The sequence below is a fragment of the Passer montanus genome, unplaced genomic scaffold (assembly GCF_014805655.1).
Source record: "Passer montanus isolate IOZ18808 unplaced genomic scaffold, ASM1480565v1 scaffold13, whole genome shotgun sequence".
In the NCBI taxonomy this organism is placed as follows: Eukaryota; Metazoa; Chordata; class Aves; order Passeriformes; family Passeridae; genus Passer; species Passer montanus.
The window spans coordinates 14,220,720-14,242,192 of NW_024359832.1; the positions used below are offsets into that span (position 1 = coordinate 14,220,720).

The following is a 21,473-nucleotide window of genomic DNA, read 5'->3' on the forward strand; positions in this document are numbered from 1 at the left end:
CATTGCAGCTCTAATTTTTCCCAATGCAGAAAACACTTATGTTCAAAACCCCTGATTTATTATTGACTTAGATGGATTACCAAGCTGTGCTTCCTTCTTTAGCCTTGAACAAAGGCTAAAGTTCATGCCTTCACTGAGTAGCAGATGTTCATGAAGTCTGACCTACTGGGAGAGGAACATGAACATGAACTCTAACTTCAGCATATTTCATGGTTAGACACGTGGTTGATAAAAGCCACTTTCGAAAACCCCAGCAAAAATAAAATGTTATTTCACATGAGTGTAATACAAAGTGTCTAGTTCACTCTTTATTTACCTAATACAGAAAAACATGTGTTTCTGGCCTTCTTATTTTTCTAATTCCTGTTTCAGTACAACAGATTTCTTACAGCTCTTTGGAAAACACCGCTGGATTGCTTAAGAACAAAACAGAATAGTGCATCATTATGAGCATTTCAGATTTCAAATAAGCTAGATATAATGAAAGTCTGTTGCAAGATTAGCTCTTGCCATTCAACTCCAAGAAATGGCAACAGTCCCATCAGTGTTGAAGACCAGAGGCAAGTAATTCAGTAACAGAATAGAACAGTATAATTTTATACCAACATGTCAGATTTAAACTAAGCTAGAGATAATTAGAAACTGTTACAAGATTAGAACTTACCATTCAACATCAGAAGATTGTCAGTCCCCGGATGTGGATAACTCAAGCGACCTTAAAAGAAAACAAAAACCGAAGAACAAAACAAATGCAGAGGTTTTAGCTATTTTGCTAGAAAAAAAATCACTGCTTAGAATTTGCCTAAGGGAAATAAAGAGCTAATATTTAACTCCAAGCACATTAACCAACAATACCCTTGACCCAAGTTAAAGCTGACAAGAACAGACTTCTTAACCTTAATTCTCTGGTCATAAGATCTGCAGTGTACTTTGGGATCAGCTCCAATAGGATAAAGCCACTTTTTGTTTCATGACACCCAGAAATAGTGCTGACTGCTTTAGTCTCCTCTTTCACAGCGACTGAATAACTGCACTATGCACATTGCTTAACAGAGTGGCATTTCTACAACTTAATGTTTCACTACTGAAGCAATTTAAGAAAAATCATGTTAATAAGAAATAAGGCATGCAAATTTTATTAACTGATTTATGACTGCATCTTTCATATAACCCTGGCATATAATATTTTTCATTAAGTCTTGCAACATTAGACCAGTAGCTTATCTACAGATTCAACAAAATTAAAGACTATTATAGATAAAATTTTCAGCATTTTAGACAGAATAAAAAAATTACATGAAAACCTTATATCATGACATCAGAATTTTTCATGAACTGCATTTTACTACATAAGTGGCATGTTATACTTTAGTACTTAAATGAATGGTTTAAAATGCACAGCTGAAGTGTCTGCTCACTACAAATTCCTTTTTATTAAAGGAGACTTTTTCTTTTTACAGGAAGCTGCAAACATACCAGTAGTGCACACTGACCAAGAGAGACATTTACAATAACTGCTGTGTTTGGAAAAACTGTGGTTGAATGTACAAAAAACTGCATTGCCATCTATCTTGCTATTCAAATATACTTGCCTGCTTATCATCTGAAGAACATTACACGTGAATATATATATATATATATATGTGAATATTGTGACTTAAGCAACTAAATCTTTTAAAGGAAATGGGAATGCTTGTGGAGGCATAAAGAAGAACCCAGTCTGGAAGCAGTGGGCATGTAGAACTCACATTTTTAAAGGGTCATATATATGCAGACAGCTTGCAAGAAAAAGAAACCACAGGGGGGAAAAAAGAAATAAAGCAAGATATATATTAAGGCTGTCTAGCAATCCTTATCATATTCTCTTTGGTCCTCTACTGCTGGAAAACCCATGAGCTTAGCAGCAAGACTAGAAATTTCTTTAAGTAGTTCTGAGTCCCAAGGGACACCTTTGGGGTTAAATTAAAAATATTTTTGTTGTAAATCTGTAAATAATAGGGTTTAGGTTTTCGTCTTCTTTAAGAAACCAACATGGTAATTTTCTGCCATAAAAATAATTTGGAAATATACACATCACAAACTCTGAAATGTAAAACTTCAAAATAGCAAGATTAAGATAATTTAGGAAATTTTGTTCAGCCTTGTTATTTACAGGCATTGTGGAAAAAAAGATTTTTATACAGCTATGAACTATTTGTTATCCCACAGATTTTATTATTGTAAGAATGGATGGTATCAAAACACCTGCAGATTAGGTAAGAACAATTTGCTGTCAAGTTAGGAAGCACTGAAAGGCTAGGGCAGGCTCCTGAAGAAAGGCAGATGAATTCCACCCAGAAAGACTCTGCTGTCTTAGAGCTAACTCCAACAAAATCTTTGAGTGGGCTTAGGAAAAACAACAAACACAAAAACCTTTGTAGGAGCAAGCCTCTGTCTTCATGTTTATTATCTTCAAAGTGTACAGCTTTAATATATTTCTTCTGTTATACTGAAATTCTACAGTTATATCTAACATTTCTTGGAACTATAAAAATTCTACCCCTCTAGCAATGCATGCTGGTAAAATGGGCAAAGAATCTGGAAAAAGGCATCTTTAAATTGCACTCTGGGAGCTGCCACAGCCCAGTCAGGTGTATAATGAGTTACTCTGATACACTTCTTAGGTTTTTGCTCTATCAAGGCTAACATTCATTTGTCTAACAGCAAGAATTTCACAAGATCACTGCCATATCATGTTTATATACATTGCTATAGAAACATTTGTAACAGTATGAGGTGTTCCTTGCAAATCAGAATGCCATATTTACTGAGAATAACAAATGAAATTGTGACACATTATCTCAAATTTCCTTGACTTTGTGGTGACAGTCTTTCTCCCTATCTGAATGTTTCCTCTCTTCTTATGTAAAAAGAGAGATAAAGGATAGGGGTGTTTTCCTGCAATTATTTCCTAAACAGAAGTCAGGTTTAAGGCCTAGTAGGAGAGAGAAGCTCACCAGCGTCAACACCTGGGGAGGAAAATTTCTAAAGGTAAATTCTATGTTTATGCAATTCTGCTTTTGCATTCTTTTGCTTCTTTCCTTTATAGCTTCACAAATAAGCTGCATCTGAAACACATCTGCCAAGCTGAAATAATGAAGGGCTTCTCAGTGAGTGGAAGAGAAGGACTGCACCAGGTAGCTGGGCCACCACTGCAGCCCAAAATCCCATCTCATTGCTGGAGAGATGAATTTGCTAACTCAGATAATGAATGATTTCAAGGTTAGAAAGGAAAACAACTAACAAAATATTCCATACACTGCTGTATTGATACTTCTAAGTTTTATTTACATGGCTATTTCAATGAAATCAGACTTTACTGCATTCTCGTGAACTAAACCCCTACATTTGCTACCTGGTCTACCACTTGGACATACAACTTTAAGAACATTTTAAACACAGAATTTTTGCTTACTTTTTCAATCACTGCTATTTGTTTATAATGTTAGTTTATGTTTTTATCCCTCAGCTTAATCTGTTGAAGTAAAATGAGCTGTTTTCTAGGCTGTCTACCTTAATTTTATGACAGGTGAATTCAGAACATTTCACATGTGGAATTGGGTTCAAGATCAGTTTTATACAGGGCTCAGACCACAGCATTTTTGAACAGGTTATTCTAGTTAAATTTACTATATTAAACCTCACTTAAAATATGAGTATGTAGAATACAGAAGATAGGAGCACCATCTTGTAACAATTTACTTTGCTTCTATCACATCTCTTCTAGCTGGCTATTTTCACTCTGTTTTTTGATCCATTAAAAAAAATACCATTTTAAGAACAAGGCACAAATCCTTTCTAATCCCACGTTGCTTCAATGTCAGTAATCTAGAACTGTATAAACCATTCAATGGTCTTCTAGCAGTTCCAGAGGCCTCCACCTGCTTAAAAAGTAGTTTTAATAGTAAAGATGATTGAATAGTTTAAAGTCAGCCACCAATTAGTTATAAAATATCAAACATTTAAATAACAGACTTAGTCCATTCCTGAAAAATGTAAAGTAATTAATTTACTACCTCTCTACAGAACTTGTGTACAGATCCAAAATTTGTAATCTACCATCTGGAACAAATGAAGTGCCTAATATTATCATTCTGTATCAGAAAGATCATCATGTTACAAAAATTCTCTGTGCAAACCTCAACTTGCAACTTCACCACGCTAATTAACAATTCTCATGTATTGTGGCTAAATTGAAATTAGCATTGCTAAGAAGCAGCAGGTATGCCTGACACTTCTTATACAACTAGAGTTCTATTAAATCTAGCCTCCTCTTACTTATCTAAATGTAATTAATATTAACAGAACTGCCTGAGTCACACATTTCTCAATGCACTCTTCTGCGAGGACAGAAAAAAATTAAAAGTTTCAAATAAGTTTTGGTGGGCCATTATATCCACTGAATCCAATTAAGAGCCTTGCTAATCCAAACAGGAGGAAAGAGTAACAAACTTAGTTTTAGCAACATTTCTGTATTCTCATGTTACTGATATGGAAAAAGGAAATTTAAATTTTTGTAAACTTCTTCTTGGCATACTCACTTTTTATTTTAAGGCAAATTCAAATCTACTTTTGGAAATGCATACTTTTTATTCCTATTTAACTAAACTGTTGGAGGAATCCCCATATATTAGAACATTACTTCTAAAAATATTACTGACTCAGATTCACAAGTTCAATACTTTATATGTACTCTCCCCCTTTTTAAAACAAGTCTTAATTTGTTGTATGAAGAGACCGAGAATCAAAAACTCCTTACCCCTTTTCCTTTTTTTTCAAGAGATCTCCTGAGTAGAAGAGAAAAAGCTTCCAAGTCAAGCTTTTCCCAGTAAGAGTGAATGGCTGAGGATCACAGCAGTTCCAGAAGGCACAGTTTTGGAATCAGTGTAGTTAAGACAACAGCACAAACCCGTGTTTGGACAACACCTAGTTACAGAAAGCCTGGAGACTGCATTTTCCAATGCTTGCGTATGAACTGTGCAAGTCAGAACGAGGCCAAATGGGTTGTCTCTGATAGTCCATGTATTCAGACAAATCAGTATATCAGCTTAAATATATTCTTTTATCAGAAAAAGTTTATATGAAAGAAAGAAGAAACAATGTGTACGTAAGACTTCAAAGCCTTTTATGTGACAAGGGAGAGAATTTTTCCCTCTGTATTTTTTTTCCAGCCTCAGAAATTCTTTTCTTGGCACAATGTGAATTACTCTAGGAAGAAACTGTGATGCTTTAAATTTCAGAGCTTCAGAACACAAAATATAAAACAAATGTCTTTGAAAGAAAGACAATGCTCTTTGTGCCACAATCTTTACTAGAAAGATGTTTAAAACAGCAGGTAATGAATTCCATTAAATCAGTCTCCTCAATACTAATATACATTGCATAAAAAAATGTAACAACTGCTTCTAAGCTTTCTCCATAATCTGTTTCAGCCTAAATGCACTGTCTTTCCTGCTTCTTGACAGAAAAATGCATTGATATTTGGAGGAGAAGAAGTGGAAAAAAGAAAACCAGGTATGCAAGTGGTATGTCTGAAGAGTTATACTAGCAATAGCTCTATGTGTCAGGCTATCTGTATTTAATTCTTCTCTCAATTGTTTTAACAACTATTAGAAGAATAAAAAGGGTATTTAAGAACAATGATATAAAAATGAATTAATTTAACTTCAGTTTTTATTTCACTGGAGTTGAATGGATGGGATAATCTTAAACATTACTTAAGGTCCTGTTATGAAACACATTGCAAGAAAGCTGCATGAGAAAGATTAGTTTTAATATGATCAGTATTTCTGCTGCAATGAGTAGTGAAGTCAAACATCTTCTCCCTATTACTCTATCTTGAAAGTATCTTACTGAAAGCTAAAATTACTTTTCTTTTGATCACATGTGCTGTAATGACAAAGCTTTGTCTAAACAAAGCTAAAACTAGTCATCTATAAACAATTTTCTGGCAGGCATTAACTTAGCTTTCAGTGAATCATATTTGAAATAATTTTGTTTCAAGTTCATGAAAGCAAAAGTGGTGAAATTTTACTTGCTCCTAAAATGGATCTTGACATGCAAAACTTGAAGCTATGAGTTAGTACACAGACTGTCTGTTCTGCATTGTGCAAAATTTGAGACAAGATGCTTAGTCATACTCTAGATATTGTAAGCAGCTAAATCTGAAACACGTGCTTAAAATTCCAGGGACTTTCATTTTACTGCTGTGATCAGATATAAAAGATGCATTGTTTTAGTGTGCTTATATTTACTTCAAAACTTGTCATAAAAATATTCCCTAGTTGCAACAAAATACTCTTTAGTTGCAACAAAATATGTTATATATTAATAAGAACAACAAACAATAATATTCTTAATCCTGTGCATTCTGCAAGCAAATATAATGGAGTTCAAAGTAAATGTTAGATTTTCTGTGGTGAAAAGTTACAGAGACTGATATAACCAAATTATAGTTTCATGTCTGGCAGAGAAAAGAAAAAAAAAGTTAAAGTTGCTCAGAAATTACAGAAATTCCAATTAATGGTGAAAAAAATCAGACAGTAAAGAACTAAAAGGCCGATTCACCACAACATCTCCTCCTCCCATTTTCAGTCTGTAAGGAACATTTCTCATGCCTTATTGTTAATAACATAGCGGTTTCAGCTGAAATCACATCCACAGAGAAAAAATATCTTATCCATCAACTTAAATAGCAGCACACAATTACTCTATTTAAATTCAGTTGGCATGTGCATTGTTCTCTGGCACTCGAACAGAAAAATGGATTTCCTTTGAGTTCATCACTATCTATGGCTTCCATCTGTTTTAGTTCAAACATAAAACTTAGCAGAATTTTCACTGCAAGAACATCACTGTTTAACTGTTAAAAAAATATATCTCTTAACTGTAGACTGACACCATATTTCATGTCCCTAGAAAGCACAGATGGAAACTACTGAGTTTTTCAAGGTATCTACGTATGAACCAAATTACCTTTCAAGGCTTAAAGCTTTTTCTTGTCTTACTCTCTTTGGAAAATTATTATTGGAAATACATCATTTTCATCCATTGTAACATAACAAGTTATGAACAGATGAATAAAAATTAGTATCTTCTGTGCTCACTGTACCTCTGAAATCTCTTCTGCATTACAGAGAAAATTAAAACAGTGAGATGGCAGGGGGAACCGAGCAACCAATTCCATTTGTCATGTCAGCATGTACAGAAAGAAGAAACAGACTGATTTTCATCTTCAGGAATGTGAGAGTTGCCAATGGCAGTATATTGCAGTAGAAGATCTGCACTCTCTAGCTTTATGCCCAATGGCAGCTTTCAGACCAGGAAAGAAGCAGTAACCACCCGAGTGTGGCAATTAGAAGCACAAATCCTCTGTAAGAGGAATGACACACCTGGTCACCTCAGCCTTGAGGAGAGATGTATGCTCAGAGCACACGGCAGTCACACTGGGCTAGCTGTTTACAGGTTCCAAACCTTTTCTTTAACTTAATGTTTTACAAACATGTAGAATAGACAGAAACTGAATTTAATAATGGACTTCAATAAAATGGCTAAAATGGAATTAATTCTCTCTGAGCCATAACATAGAAGAGATGAGATTTAAGAACACCTAAGAAAATTTAATTTTGGCTTCCACTTACTTTAAAGTTGAGGAAAATTAACAGTTTAAGTAAATGCTAGATTCTTACAGATGCTTTGTAGAGATTTTCAGCTTGGGAAAAAACTGCAGACTTTTGGCTAACTATTTTAAATCTTAAAATACCATTAAATGCTATCTGAATCCTACAGGTCTTCCAAGTAATTACACAGATCTTAAAAGAATCATGAGCAGACTACCAAGGTGTCCTTCAAATTAGGAGAATAACAGCCCTTTCTGTGCTAATGCAATATATAGTAAATATAGGAGCCTCTAGAAATGGAGAATGGATGGGAGTAAATAATGCTGCAAAAAATTGATTGTTTTATTTTTTCAATTGCTTCAATACAGACATTTAATTTCTACAAAGCAAGCCTAAAGTCATGGATAATTTTAAAATTAGATTGTGTTAATCTAATTAGAACACCACAAATGAAGTAACATCTGATCAGCTCAAGTGAAATTGTTTGAGTTCCCTGCCCTGATGTTCAATAGTAAATGCTACCTGAGAAAGTATGGAAGAACAGAATTCACAGGAATGAGTTAATATGCAGTGGAAAGAGGAGTTCAAATGGAAGCCCACACAGACTAGCTATATGCTTACTGCTGTGACCAAACGATTTAATAGAGCTCAGGACTGTAAGAGGAACCAGCATTCTAAAGCCAACTGTATTTCTGGACTTCTTCAGACTTGGATGCATTAGTATCCTCCAGCAGATTTGAAAAAAAATATTTTAAAAGGCAAATTCTGATTTTTTCAATTGACTTAGTAGTTTGTTTTTTTTCAGCTTTCACTGCAGAGAAAGGGAAAATTACCTGGCAACACTTGGAGTGGTTTGTATTAAGTAACTCTGAAACAATGTTTTCAGTAAAAGACAGCTTGAGATTGACTTTTCATTTGACTGAAAAAAATAGTTCATTTTCTATTTTAATATGAACTTAGAATCTAAATTAACAATCAGTATTCATTCAAATATGCAGAATGGATGACCCTTTTTTCTTTACTTAGCATAATAACATACCTTTAAGTGGATCATGCTCTGCTCTCATAATGTCAATAAGGGAGTTTTCCAAAGAGTGCATATTCAGACTGTCATACATTCTATTTCGATCCTAAAAGAAAACAAAAGCCTTAGTATTGGTATACAAATTCTGTCGTTTTTAACAAAAAACTTGAAAGGAAAACACAAGTTCCTTCTAACAGCTGCCCACTCAGACACTCTGAAGATGGACAATGATACAAAGTAAGATCTAATTTTATTAACTGTAATTTTAACAGCATCCAAATATAAAACTAGAGATGCAGTGTGAAGAACTCTGTGTGATGCAGTGTGAACAAATGCTGTGTATGCATTTGACAGCCTGTGAATGCCTGTTTCCTTCAAAAATGCTTGAATCAGTTCTAGTGATCCATAGCACAGTTATGCATAAGCTGATTACTGAAGACTAACGCCTGTAAGAGTTCAATTTCCTTTCATGCACAAGTAAAATAGTGAGGAAAGTGGGGAACTACAGGACAAGGGCAGCCATGTCACATAAAAGAGCATTTCTTGGTGCTTGGCCAAGTGCCTGGCATGGGCCACCAGCCCCTGCCGGAGGCTGCGCTTGCCGGCTTCAGGGTCTTTGCATACAAAGACTTGAGTTACAAATGGTCAGCCCTTAATGGTTAAGGGCTGGAAAATTAAAGCTAAACTATGAAAAGAAAATGTGAACAAATCTTACTAATAGATTATCAGCCTTATAGAGGACAATTTCTTTCACACATGATTATTAGGAAGTTACCATACTGTCTTTACAAATATTTTCACTGACAGTAATAAAAGTTGCTGCAATGAACTGAAAATGTTTTCACTGATTTTGTTTTATCCAAGCCATTTTCTCCCATGTTTTCCAATACACCCAAGTTACAGACACAGAAAAAAGATGACTAAATTCTTTGTTTTTTCTGGAATACCTTTTCAAACTGAAAACAGTTTCTGTAAAACTATAATCTTTTCTACTTTCAAGGCTTCTGACTAGACGGTACTGCACTTAAATCCTACAACTGTGCCTTAATTTTACTGTGGTCTTCACTCTAGTAATTCAGCAGAGTAAGATGAAATACATCATATACATCCCAGGACTGGTGAAATTCCCTAAAGATGCAGCCATGCACTTAGTATGTATATAATAGGAACAGAAGGTATATCCCACACTCACTCTGACTTTCCATGACAGTTCAGTAGAACCATAGATTAAACTCGAGCTACGTCCCTCAGCAAACAGGTATTCTTCACATTGGAGGAGTAAAAAAGCAAGCCATGAATCACTCACTACAACTTCTGATCAGCTTTGCCATGATGAAACTAGGGTTTCACTTTCATCTCTTAAAAATTTTAGTCACTGTTGAGATGAAGAGGAAGAAGCCTTTTTTCCCACCTCTCTCTATCTCAAACAACTATTAAGAGTAATGGATTCCTGTTGGGTAAGTCATCTGTTAAAAAAATAAAGTATCTGATCAAATTAACATTGGAAGCATTTGGACAATTTTAATGATAAATTAAAAACACAGGTTTCTCTGTTCTCTGGCTACATCCCAGACCAAATGTCACTGACACTTCAAGAGGCAATCTTCAACCTGGTTTGAGTGCAAACAAGTCACCATCACTATTTTACTTCATAGTAACATTAATTTTGGGACTGGCGGGCTTTTGCTCAGTTTAGTTGCCCTGAGAACCACCAAAAGAAACTGAAGTGACTAATCTGCTTCCATGCCCTTACAGGTTTGTTTCTCAACAGCACAATAAAAAGAACCTGCTTACCACAGCAAACTAGCTTTCTATAGAAGGTGTGAGCAGTGGCCAAGATGGATCAGTTCCCTACTGTCCCCTAGCATGCAGAAGGTATCTCATCAGCACTGTTAATGAAGTCTTAAATTCAGTTTACGGCACTAGTTGGTAGGTAGTCAGTGCTCTTGCAAAAACCAGCATTGAATAAAGACAAAACATGCTTTGCTACCTTTGTAGCTGATAGGGGAAAAGAACTAGTGTTGGTAAAAACCAGACTGAACTGTATATGGTGTTTCATCTTTGTAAGAGGCTCATTACAAATTTTCTTATTTATTTTAACACTGCTACATACAAATGTGTTCAAGTAACACATGACTATCTGGGAAATTGTCATTATTACAGACTTAATGACACTCTGTGGCGCCTATAAGAAAAGGCTCAGCCGTGGTTAATTCCTAGAACTGGGTACTTGGTCCTAGATCTTACACGGGAATGGAAAAGTCAAATACAGAACATGTGCTCACAATTTATTTGTAAACTGCTCTACTGGGTGACATGGTGCAATGATTCTGACTTCACCCTTGCATCATTCTATTTTGGAAGTTCTGTGTATCTAGAAGCAGAAGGAAAAATAAGCTTTTCCCATCCTTTTTAGAAAGTTTGTGGTTTGTTTCCTTTAATTGCATTACTTAATTTTGGGCAGTGGAAACATACAATGGGCAGATGCCACACAATATCAAAATGTTGTGAATACACCGAAGTACAGCAGGATTGAAATATGTGAATTGTATTCTTCTATCCCCCTACCCACATATCACACTACCCTATCGTGAGTTTGGGTACTGCCTTGGTAATCAGTGCTTCAAAATTTTAATCTCTATTCCAAATGACACTGATGAATTGCATGCTGTCTCTAAAGGAGCAAGTAATTCTTTGGGTACAAAGTTCATTTTAAATCTTTGTGCAGCTTGGCTTTATAATGCTACAAAAACTGCTTTGAGCTCCCCAAATACGTACATCATATCTTTCAAGAGAAGAGTTATCATCTATGCTAATAGGAAGCTTTAATTTCAAAGCAAAACTTAAAAGTATTTCAGTAATGTAGGTCACACACCAGCCAGAATTATCTAGAAAGGTCTGTTGAAACAGGACAATTCCACTACAGAAGGCACTATTAAACCAGAAAACTTCCATTACAGTTTTGGTCAATTTTTAGGACAAGCACAAAAAGCACTACCACACAACATGATTTTTCCAGATCTCCATGCATGTGGAAACAATCCCAAGAATTAGGATTAGCTTTATTTTCATTGTTTCAACACAACTGATATGCAGTTCTCTTCTAAAATAAGCTGGCCCTACTTTTAAAACAACATGGAAGTAGTCCCAAAAATTAGTACTATTTCCATGTTGTCTTAAAGACAGTTTCAGATTGTTTTGGAAGATAACTGCTTACCAACCATGTTGAAATAATAAGACTGAAGATAATCAGTACTGCAAAGGCAGTGATACCTAAGCATGTATGTTAATACACATTTTCTATCATCCTACTCCAGAATTGTCAAGGTTGAATATTTTTCATTCCCTTCAATTCTGTGGCTCATCAGTCCTGTGCTAAGAAGCAGGTGAACCCTTGCTGTGTCAGAAGGTCTGTATCTCAGTGGAATGTCACAACATAATGCTAGCTTTTTCCCTCACAGCTGATAGTTAACTTCTCCCACGCACTACAAATTCTCAGACTAGTTTTTTACTTTTAGCTAAATGTTTGACTCCTGCTTGATCTCCCTTTCCCATATCAGAATCACAACTACAGACTGAGTGATATGGTCACATAAAAAATCACCTATGTGAGAAAACTTACAGAAAATGGTAGTTACTTTAGGAATAGGAAAAGCACAAAGTATCCTTCCAATGGAGTACAAGTGCTAGAAGGAGCTTTTGACAATGTCATGCAAAGTACAGCTAGAGTATTCATTTGAAAAGTAGCTCCCAAGCCATGCATCTGAATATGCACAAATGGGAGAAGGACAGCTTTCTCTGAAGAGCAAGTTTCAGTACTAAACTCAGGAACAAACAGATTTTTTGGCACATTTTGCTTAGAACTTCTATATATACCCATGCAATTTATGCAAAGATTATCCTGTCTGAGCATTTGCAGAAACTGCAGTCACATCTCTAAGCTTATATATCGTCACTTATGCATAAAGCAAATACAAGGACCAAAGCTATTGAATGGTGAATAATTTTGCTTGTTTTTAACTGCAAACACTATTTCATAGTTAAATTTGACACCTTTGAATTTTGGAAATAGGTATTCAACTACTGATTTGTGGGACTGCTTATAGTAAAAATTAGAAAGCTAACACAGATATTAAAATCTGTAAATGGTAGTATCTTTAAGGAATGATCTTTACATGTCTATTCATATTCTAAAGAAATGCAGCACCATGAGATAGGAGCTGAAGACCAAAGTCATAAAGCTTATAGCTGTTTCAAGTATGGTCTTATACAAAAAGGACTCCAACTTTGACCTTGATGAATTAACTGATTTTGTTAAAAGCTAAATTAAAGAAGGCTTTTTAAAACTGCTTCCCCAACTAAAAGATTAACAAATACCATTTTTTTCACCTTAAACCTGACTCCTGAATAAAAATGTGCTTTAAGACTAGAAAGTGACAGCTGATTTAGTAATAAAGTATCTACACTCTAAAAAGTACCTGAATATAGTATTCATTGTTAACAATTCCTACATATTCTAAAATACCTCTACTAAGATCTAAATTTCAAGTTATTCTTATTTTATTGAGGATGTACTATAATCATAAGCCCCTTGTTGAAACCATAATTAGTGTAAATGAGAAACTAAATATGAAAACCTATTGGAACTACAATTTTAGCTCTATAAAAAAGCAAGGAGGAAGACTTGAAGTTGACACACAAAATTACTTGGTTACTTTTCGCAGTGTCATTAGTGGTAAAGATGAACTAAAGATGTCTGGTAGACATCTGTGAATGGTCAGCTTGACAGCAAAGTGTTTGAAGTTAAAATGACATCATCAGCTACGTAAGCTAATTAAATGGAGCCTAAAATGCACCAAGAACAGGTCCTGTGGCAAAGACACATCCACCTCCTAGCATTTAAAAATGAACAAAAAAATCCCAATACTGGAGTACTTCAACTCAAGAATATGTATTCATAACCTGGAAACAACCAGACACCAGACTATGTAGATGATTAAAGTACTGGCAATCTTGACTTACATGGCAAATCTAGAAAATTTATATATCATACTTTCGATGAAATATTTAAAGGGACATTTAGAAATTTGAAAGGGACATTGTTATTCAAGTTTTGGGTTTCTCATACCCCTGCCACACATCTAGAAATACCTACACAATCCTGAGTACTTAAATACAAATACATCAGCACATATAGCAAATGTACTTTTGGACAGATCTCAGGTGAGAACACATTCATTTTAACTCAGAGAACAAGGTTAGGCAAGATAGCCATCATATACTCACTGCTATAACTATCAAGCCTGTGAAATATTTTGTTGAATTTTTCTAACTCTGATTTTGTGTTGCATTGACAGAATGAGCTGTATAACTCAAGAAAAATTAAACAACAGGAGAAAAGTCTTATATCATATGAAGTCACAAAAACATTAGCATGGTAAGACCTACAAGCTTCCCAGTAATTGATTGCTTTGAATGGCAAATCTGTGCAGCTCCTAATACTATTTATTCAAAGATTGTGATCCTGAAGTTAAAAGCATGACCATAGACTGCTTTCCCCAATTAGAGTTATCCCCAGTATGGTCCTCAAACACGAATATCTAGTTGTGTGTGATATCTCAATCAGTCCCAGGCAATCATCCACTGGGTTAAAATCCCTGAAACTGTTCTGTTCCAGCACAGCCTCAATAAAAATAAACTGGTAAAGTCTGGCTGATAGAGCAGTGTTTGGACAATTATATTACTCTGAAGAGTAAGAAAACTCTGCAGCTAGATAATCTCAATGCCTTCAAGTTTAACATCAGCTGCCAAACACTGAACACTTTTGACAAAATGGGCCACACATTTAGGAGTCTAAACATGGCATTAAGAACTCAACTTTAACAACTTGCTCTTCACCTAATATTCACTGGTATGTGCATCATCTAGATACACAGCCATTGAAAATGTTAAGCTCTATGAAATGATATTAAAATTATCACATAGAAAATTTGACATTTTCCAAATGGAAGTGATTCTAAGGCAGAAGAACATGACAGCAGCTTAAATTAAATACCTAAAACTAACACCTGTTGTGACATACAATCTTAAACCTCATTTTGTTTTTCATGTGATTTGCTTTCTTTGAAAACTTGAGCACATTTCAAAAAGAAATAGAAAAAGAAACAGAAAAAGAAAAAGCTGCATTTGTGCAAGATACTACCTCACCATACCAATCCCCAGCTGGAGAGCTATGTTTAAACACAGAATAAGAACACTCAGCTTTCAGGACCATGAACATTACGCACTGTTTGTCTGAACAAACAGGAAGGACAAATGAAGGTGAAAACCACCCAGAAACATGGTGCATTTCCTTAATTCAAAAGGGACACAGAAATTAGATCCAAGTTCAGAGAATGCAGTGTTTTCTAGTGTTTTAACTAGAATAAAAGCAGTCAAACACTGATATATAGTATTAAACATTTTTAACAGGTTTTAGTAAGATTATTTGCAGGACAGTAAGAAAAACTAAGCTCACAATCAAAATAGAGTTAGCAGAAACTGAAAATCTCAAAAAAAAGTAAAAATTTAGAAATACTTTATTATTTTCCTCATACATACAGTATAAATCAAAAAAGTGGATATACAAAACATGATCTCTGTCCTCGGGTTTTGTCCACAGATATGCCTGTAGCATGTTTTTTGGGGAAAAACACTTGCATAAAAGTTTAGAAATATATTTTCAGTTTTGTACCCTATAATCAGGGCTTATTTTTGTACTTTAGGTCAGGGAATAAAAGAGACTATTCATATCATCTCACTTCCTGAAATGCAATGTAAGTGCCTAAAGTGGAATCCCAGGGGCTGCGTAAGGTCACTGGTGGCAGGTATGTTCTTTTAGAGAATTAGATTATCTAAATCAGGAACCTAGATTCCATCTAAGGAGAGAGAAATAGGCCCCTCAATTAAATGCTTAACTTATACAGTGTCAATACTTGACAAGATTTCTAACTGTCCCTTTAATGATTCAAGTGCAAGGCAACAACCCTTCCCTACATGAAGTACCTACAATGGTGGAAGTAGGATGGCTGAACTTACACAAAATTACATCTAAAGGTTATAGGTCCATGAAAGAACTGTATCTGATGCAGTTTGTACTATCCTGAGAAAGACAGAAAAGCTTCTAACAGTGAGGCATGTAAGAAAAACTTGGCTATATGCTTAATTTGCTTATGTTTAAATCAGTGTTGCAATGATGTTTAATTATTTTTACTTAAAACCAAAACAAACTGCTGAACTTTTAAAAAAATCTTCAGAGATGTCTCTTATAACTTCTGCAAGCAAAAGCAGCTTGGCTGGAACTAATGTGGCCAGTATGAACTCAACTTCATATGGGGTATGTTTCAGTTTTAACTAAGAAGTACAGAAAATCAGCTTTCATCCCCACAAGCAATACTCATAATAGTCTACTCAGTTATCAGTAATGACATCCATTGTCACTGGTATATTAGTTTAACGTCAAGAAATGTTTTTTTCATCAGAACTGATGCCAGTTCTATTTCAGGACCCACCCAGCAATGCAAACACCAAAGAATAAAGAAGTTTGATGGAAGGGCAAAGCTTCAAATTTGCATACAATTCCCCTGTGGTTTATCACATTTGCATGAGGTACGTGTTTTTTCAGAAAATGGATGAGCAGCTGACGTGCTGAATGCTATCTGGACTTCGCAAAAACATATAGCATTTAAAAAAAAATGGTAGCTGAATGTTAAAGACTACACAAAGTCCCTGAGAGCACTGGCTTTTCTAAGCCAGTTTTTAAATTGCTAATTTTGAGCTAGCTAAAGTTTGCAAGAGAGGTGCTTTGTCCCCTCCCCTACAAAATTATTACTGTGGTTAGCCCAAAGAAAAAGGTATTCTGCAGAACTGGGAATGATGCAGTATGTATCCAACACACATTCTAAGATGTGTTTGCTCTGTGGAAGCTTGGAAGAGATAGGTAACTTCTACATACACGTAAATGCTTTTGTGCTAGACTTTCCAAACAGCACAAAATTCCATTTGTACTATTTTTTTTAGTATTTTCTGAAATTGCTACTGTATCTTTAAGAATCCTCAATCTAAATACCACAGCCTTTTATGGAAGGAGACAAGCACAGTACAAATCAGCAAGATGGGTGTTTGACAGCATTGCAATTGCCAACAAGTCCTGATGAAAAGAAGCACGAGTTCTAAGCTCTATTTAACTTTTTCATTATGACTTGCAAAAATGTAACAGTCATCCCAAGGAATTAATCATATAACAATAGTGTACTAACTGAAAAATAAGAACATGACAGTGTAGCAAAATAATTTAGGGAAACATATAGTGTTTCCACAATAGCAGTAGATAACATTGCAACCTTTCAAAGAGGTTTATTTTAACTGTGCTCTGCAACTATGACTTCACACATGTCAGGGAGATTTAAGCATAGACAGACTAACACCATAAATATAGCCAAACAGGGCAATTTAATTGGTTGGTCTGATGCTCATAGGTATAACCAACAATTAAGAATGCCCAACTTCTTACTTGGACATTATGCCTTAAAAAATCCACCAACCCTTACAGAGAAACACTGAGATATAAAGTTAAACTGAAAGGATTTCTTTCCTAGCTTATTACGCACAAATTATTTAGACGATAGCCTAAATGCAGAAGACACTTGTTTAGACATAAAATGAGTTCATCGATATTCGAAAATTGCTGTAGAAGCTTCTGAAAGTTCAAAGTATTGGTCACATGAACTTGTAAGGCATACTGGATGAGCAAATACATTTACAGCCTGTGCTTAGCCATGTATGAATTCCAGTGTGTATGTCACGGCAGTTTCAATGCATGATGGCATTAATATTTTTAAATCTTTGGGACGGATTTCAGTATTTACTTTCTGCTATTTTTGCCGCCCTGCACTGCAAAGCATTATCTATCTGTAATCTGTTTGCCATAACAGAACACAATTCCTGAAGAATACCACATTTTCTCCCCATCTTTCTAACACACAAAAGATTATTCAACTATGATATGCCAGCTATCAAGGCTACTTAATGGAATCTGTTTTGATAGTATCAGGTCCAAATGTAAATGTTTCAGCATAACTTGGCACATCCAAAAATCAGGTAGGCGCCAAAACCACTGCAAGTATCAAGGTGCACCTGGACAGAGTCAGGACACGGCCTCCTGTGCCAAATTCACTAAAAAAATGGTATGAAAACCCCGAACTGTAAAGGGAAATCTGGTCCTAAGGAGCACCTTTTGCCACTACTTCAGCTACTTAAGTATTAGATTGCCATTCATGCAAATACAGCTCAAATCTGGTCACAATTACGACAAATGAAAGGCCTCCGCTAACAAGCAGTAACTCAATTAATATAGGTAAGAATGAGAAAAATAACATTTTACCAAGAGATTACTGAGGGTGGAGTTAAGTGACTTACTTAGTCACGTAAGATGCCACTGGCAAAATTCAGAAGGCCAATCCAGATCTTTAGTTCTAAGATCCTTCCATTTAACACTTACAAATCACAGAGCCTCCAGACAAAACAAAACATAAAAGGTGCTACGATGTGGAGGAAAAAATCTTGCTGACACACAAACATCAGCCTAGAATACCAGTAGAAGACGAACATGTTAAAGACTTGAGAACCATCTACAAAAGTAAGAAAACCTAAGTAGAAGGACAAAGCAAACAAAAATACCCTAAGGTTGAAAGGGAATTATAAGAATATAAGCATTACCATAGGCAGAAAATACTTCCTGGATTAAACATACTATGTTTTATTACTTCATCAGTGCCTACAGTTTGTATGTTTTTTGACAATCAATATCTGTGAGAATCATATTGCTGAACACACTCAACACATGGGGATTAATTGTAATTTAAGACTAAAAATAATGCAGAAACAATTTTCAAACCAAGTATCAGGACTGCAACCACTGTTTAGTTCTCATTTAAAATGAATGAAGTAAAAATGTTATGCAAGACCATGAACACACCAGGTATACCATCCTTACCTGCAAAGGAAGGAGAGTATTACTGTTGGTGTCAGTTCGGAAAACATTATCTTCAATCCACGATTTTGGTGTCAGTGATGGAGTAGAGCGAGTAAATTTAGGAGGAGCTATGACATTACCAGAAAAGGGCTTCTTCAAAGGAGAGATCTGGTTCATAGTTCCTGGAATTCCCATGGTTCCAGTTCTACGATGGTCTCTGCCATGCATTCCTCCCCAGGATATATTTCCTGTGCTCCAGCCACTGCTCTGATTGCTCCAGGGTGACTGCTTCAGAAGAGGCTAAAAAAGAAAGATTAATTTCTATTATTCTGAAAATACTTGGAATTATTTTCTACTTAAAAAAACCCAAACCCCAAAACAACCAGCCACCAAGTAAGCAATGCGCAGCAGTTTCTATAAACCACTCTCTTCTGATACCATGTAAATTAGCTACTGAAGCAAGGAAGAAAACACAGCTTCATTTAAAAAATGTCATTCCTACTCCCCCATATATCTTCCCAAAAACCACTGCAGTACTTGCACAGGCAATTTTGAGTATCATTTTTATCATTACTATCATTTTAGCAACTGGTAGCATTTTTAAAGCTATGCAGAAGAAACCAATTTCCAAAAAACCTCGAAACCCGTTTTAATTATACAGCACTTGCTATTGTATGATGAGATCTCTGCAAAAGTAACAGCAGAATTTCAAATATATAAATTAAAAATGATTATTAAAATAATAGTTCTATTTTTACTCAGTGAGTAGTAGTATTTCACTACAGTGAGTAGAAATTTAAAAATTAAAATTCAAATGGCAGATTTAATTCCCCCCACTCCAGTATTTTGAATATCATTGTCTCAGTATTACCATATAAGAGCAAAAAAGAGCACTGACTACTGTAAGAGAATCTGTCTGAAGGAGCTATCTTAACATTTCCATTAAAATGCATTATTCTGAAGCCACTGCTCAAATGTTTCTGGAGTAATGAATGGAGTAATTTCTGGAGTAATGAATCTGTGGAATTCAGCAGACTGTACTCCAGAAATTTTTTTTTATTATTTCTTCTTCTATGCAGATATGGTGCACCTTACACCTACCTAAACACACTTTTAAGTGCGCTATATTCTCTAATATGAACATGGAAGCAATTTTTAGAAAGACAATTTGTAAAGGATTAAGTTTTTATTCGTAAGATAAAACTTCTGCTAAAAAAGTGACCTATAGTGGTTGTCATATTACCAAGAGGTGGATCCACTGAGCATGACTGACAGTGAAGAACTGTATTTATCTTTAGTAGTCTCAAATCTGACTGTTCTTGGAAACACTTTTCCTCAAACATAGAAATGAAGTGGGGGTGTGTGTGATGATTCTAAATTCAGTTCTGTGAAGTGAAAACACAGTACTTTTATCTCTAAGCTTAGCTGCAAGCAATCTTTAACATGCATTCTAATAACTTAAAAATTTAAAAGCATGTCAATATGTTATGTATCAGGTAAAAGAGAACTTTCTGAAGACAGAAAGATAAAATTGTAACAACATCTCCACTACCCTCACCCCCAGAAAACAAACCAAAAAAACCACTAAAGCCATTCTTGGTCAAGTGATCAGGAAAACATCCTATTCTATATAATTATAGATAATTACGTTGTAAAACTTGAATACTTGCTTTGGAATTTTGGGAGAGGCAAGCACTCTATTGTGAAACAAACCTTAAGAGATAATGCCAAATGCTAACAAGTCTCTAATATTGCTAGCTATGTCGTCATGGCACTCTTTAAGTATACCCACGACTTTTAAGTGAGAGAAAATTCCTGTACACCTCACTCTTGGAAAATTGCTTGGAATTTGTTTGAAGAAGGTTATTATAAATGTTAAGGACAACTAGCTCCTAATCATAATGCATCGTAATCAGTTCTTCAACAGGCACACAATGTGAGATTCCAGTTCTGATACAAATGAATCGCCACTGATTAAATCTGACCGGATTTAATACTAGAATTGGAAAAAAAAAATGAGGCCTATGTAACTTCAGCCTTTCATAAATGAGCAAATTGAGTAAAACGGGCTTATAATACAACAGCTGGTAATATGAACGCGGATTTTCTTCTCACTTATTTCTTATAATATTCTGTTCCACGAAGAAATGTAAACTTCCATTTTAACACGGGATTGTTAAATCCCTTGATTAAAATTAGATTAAAATCGGTTACAGAACTTGAAACACTGCTCTGTCCTCAGACACGCATTCAAGCCATGTCAGTCAGTCAAAAGCCCTGCAAAGACAGCACGGTGTCAACTTTCGCATGTGACCCTCCTCTGGGCGACCCGCGCCCGTGGGAGCCAGCCCGCCCGGGGGCCGGCCCGCGGCTGGGGCAGGGGCTGCCGGGGGGGCAGCGCTGGCCGGAGCTGTCAGACTCATTGTTCCGGGGACACTGCGCCCGCCGCGGGCGACTCGGGGGACAAGCGGGGCGTTTTCACGGCGGAACTCCCAGACACCAACAGGAGCGGTTGAGCTCTTCTTTTTTGAAGCGCAAACCCTCTTTTCTCGTCCCGAGTAAAAGCCCGGCGTCTCTCAGGAGGCGACGCCGCACCAAGGAGGGCAAGAGCCATCCCGGCACCTGCCACCCGGAACGGGCGGCGAGAGTGGCCGGGAGTGGGGCGGCCGCTGCCCACAGACCCCTCCGGCGTGACCCCTCCGGCCGCCCGGCGCCGCACCGGGCGGGGGGCGCAGGTGCCCTCCCTCCCTCCCGCCGGGCCGGCCCCGCCCTGCCGCGG

The 21,473-nt window shown here is 36.0% G+C and overlaps 1 protein-coding gene across 7 annotated transcripts in view; it reads right to left on the bottom strand.

The window, feature by feature from the left end:
- CPEB2 (cytoplasmic polyadenylation element binding protein 2) overlaps positions 1-21,473 on the bottom strand; it is a 51,713-nt gene that overhangs the window by 27,830 nt on the left and 2,410 nt on the right. For 5 of the 7 annotated variants that reach the window (XM_039698734.1, XM_039698733.1, XM_039698730.1 and 2 more), the window contains 3 exons: positions 18,716-18,994; positions 8,698-8,788; positions 665-715 (listed from right to left, as the gene is read on the bottom strand). In XM_039698734.1, the coding sequence (XP_039554668.1) occupies positions 665-715; positions 8,698-8,788; positions 18,716-18,994 (421 nt within the window). Of the gene's footprint in view, positions 1-664; positions 716-8,697; positions 8,789-18,715; positions 18,995-19,937; positions 20,815-20,913; positions 21,468-21,473 lie in introns of those variants that run through there. The other 2 variants (XM_039698735.1, XM_039698736.1) reach the window with 2 other exon arrangements.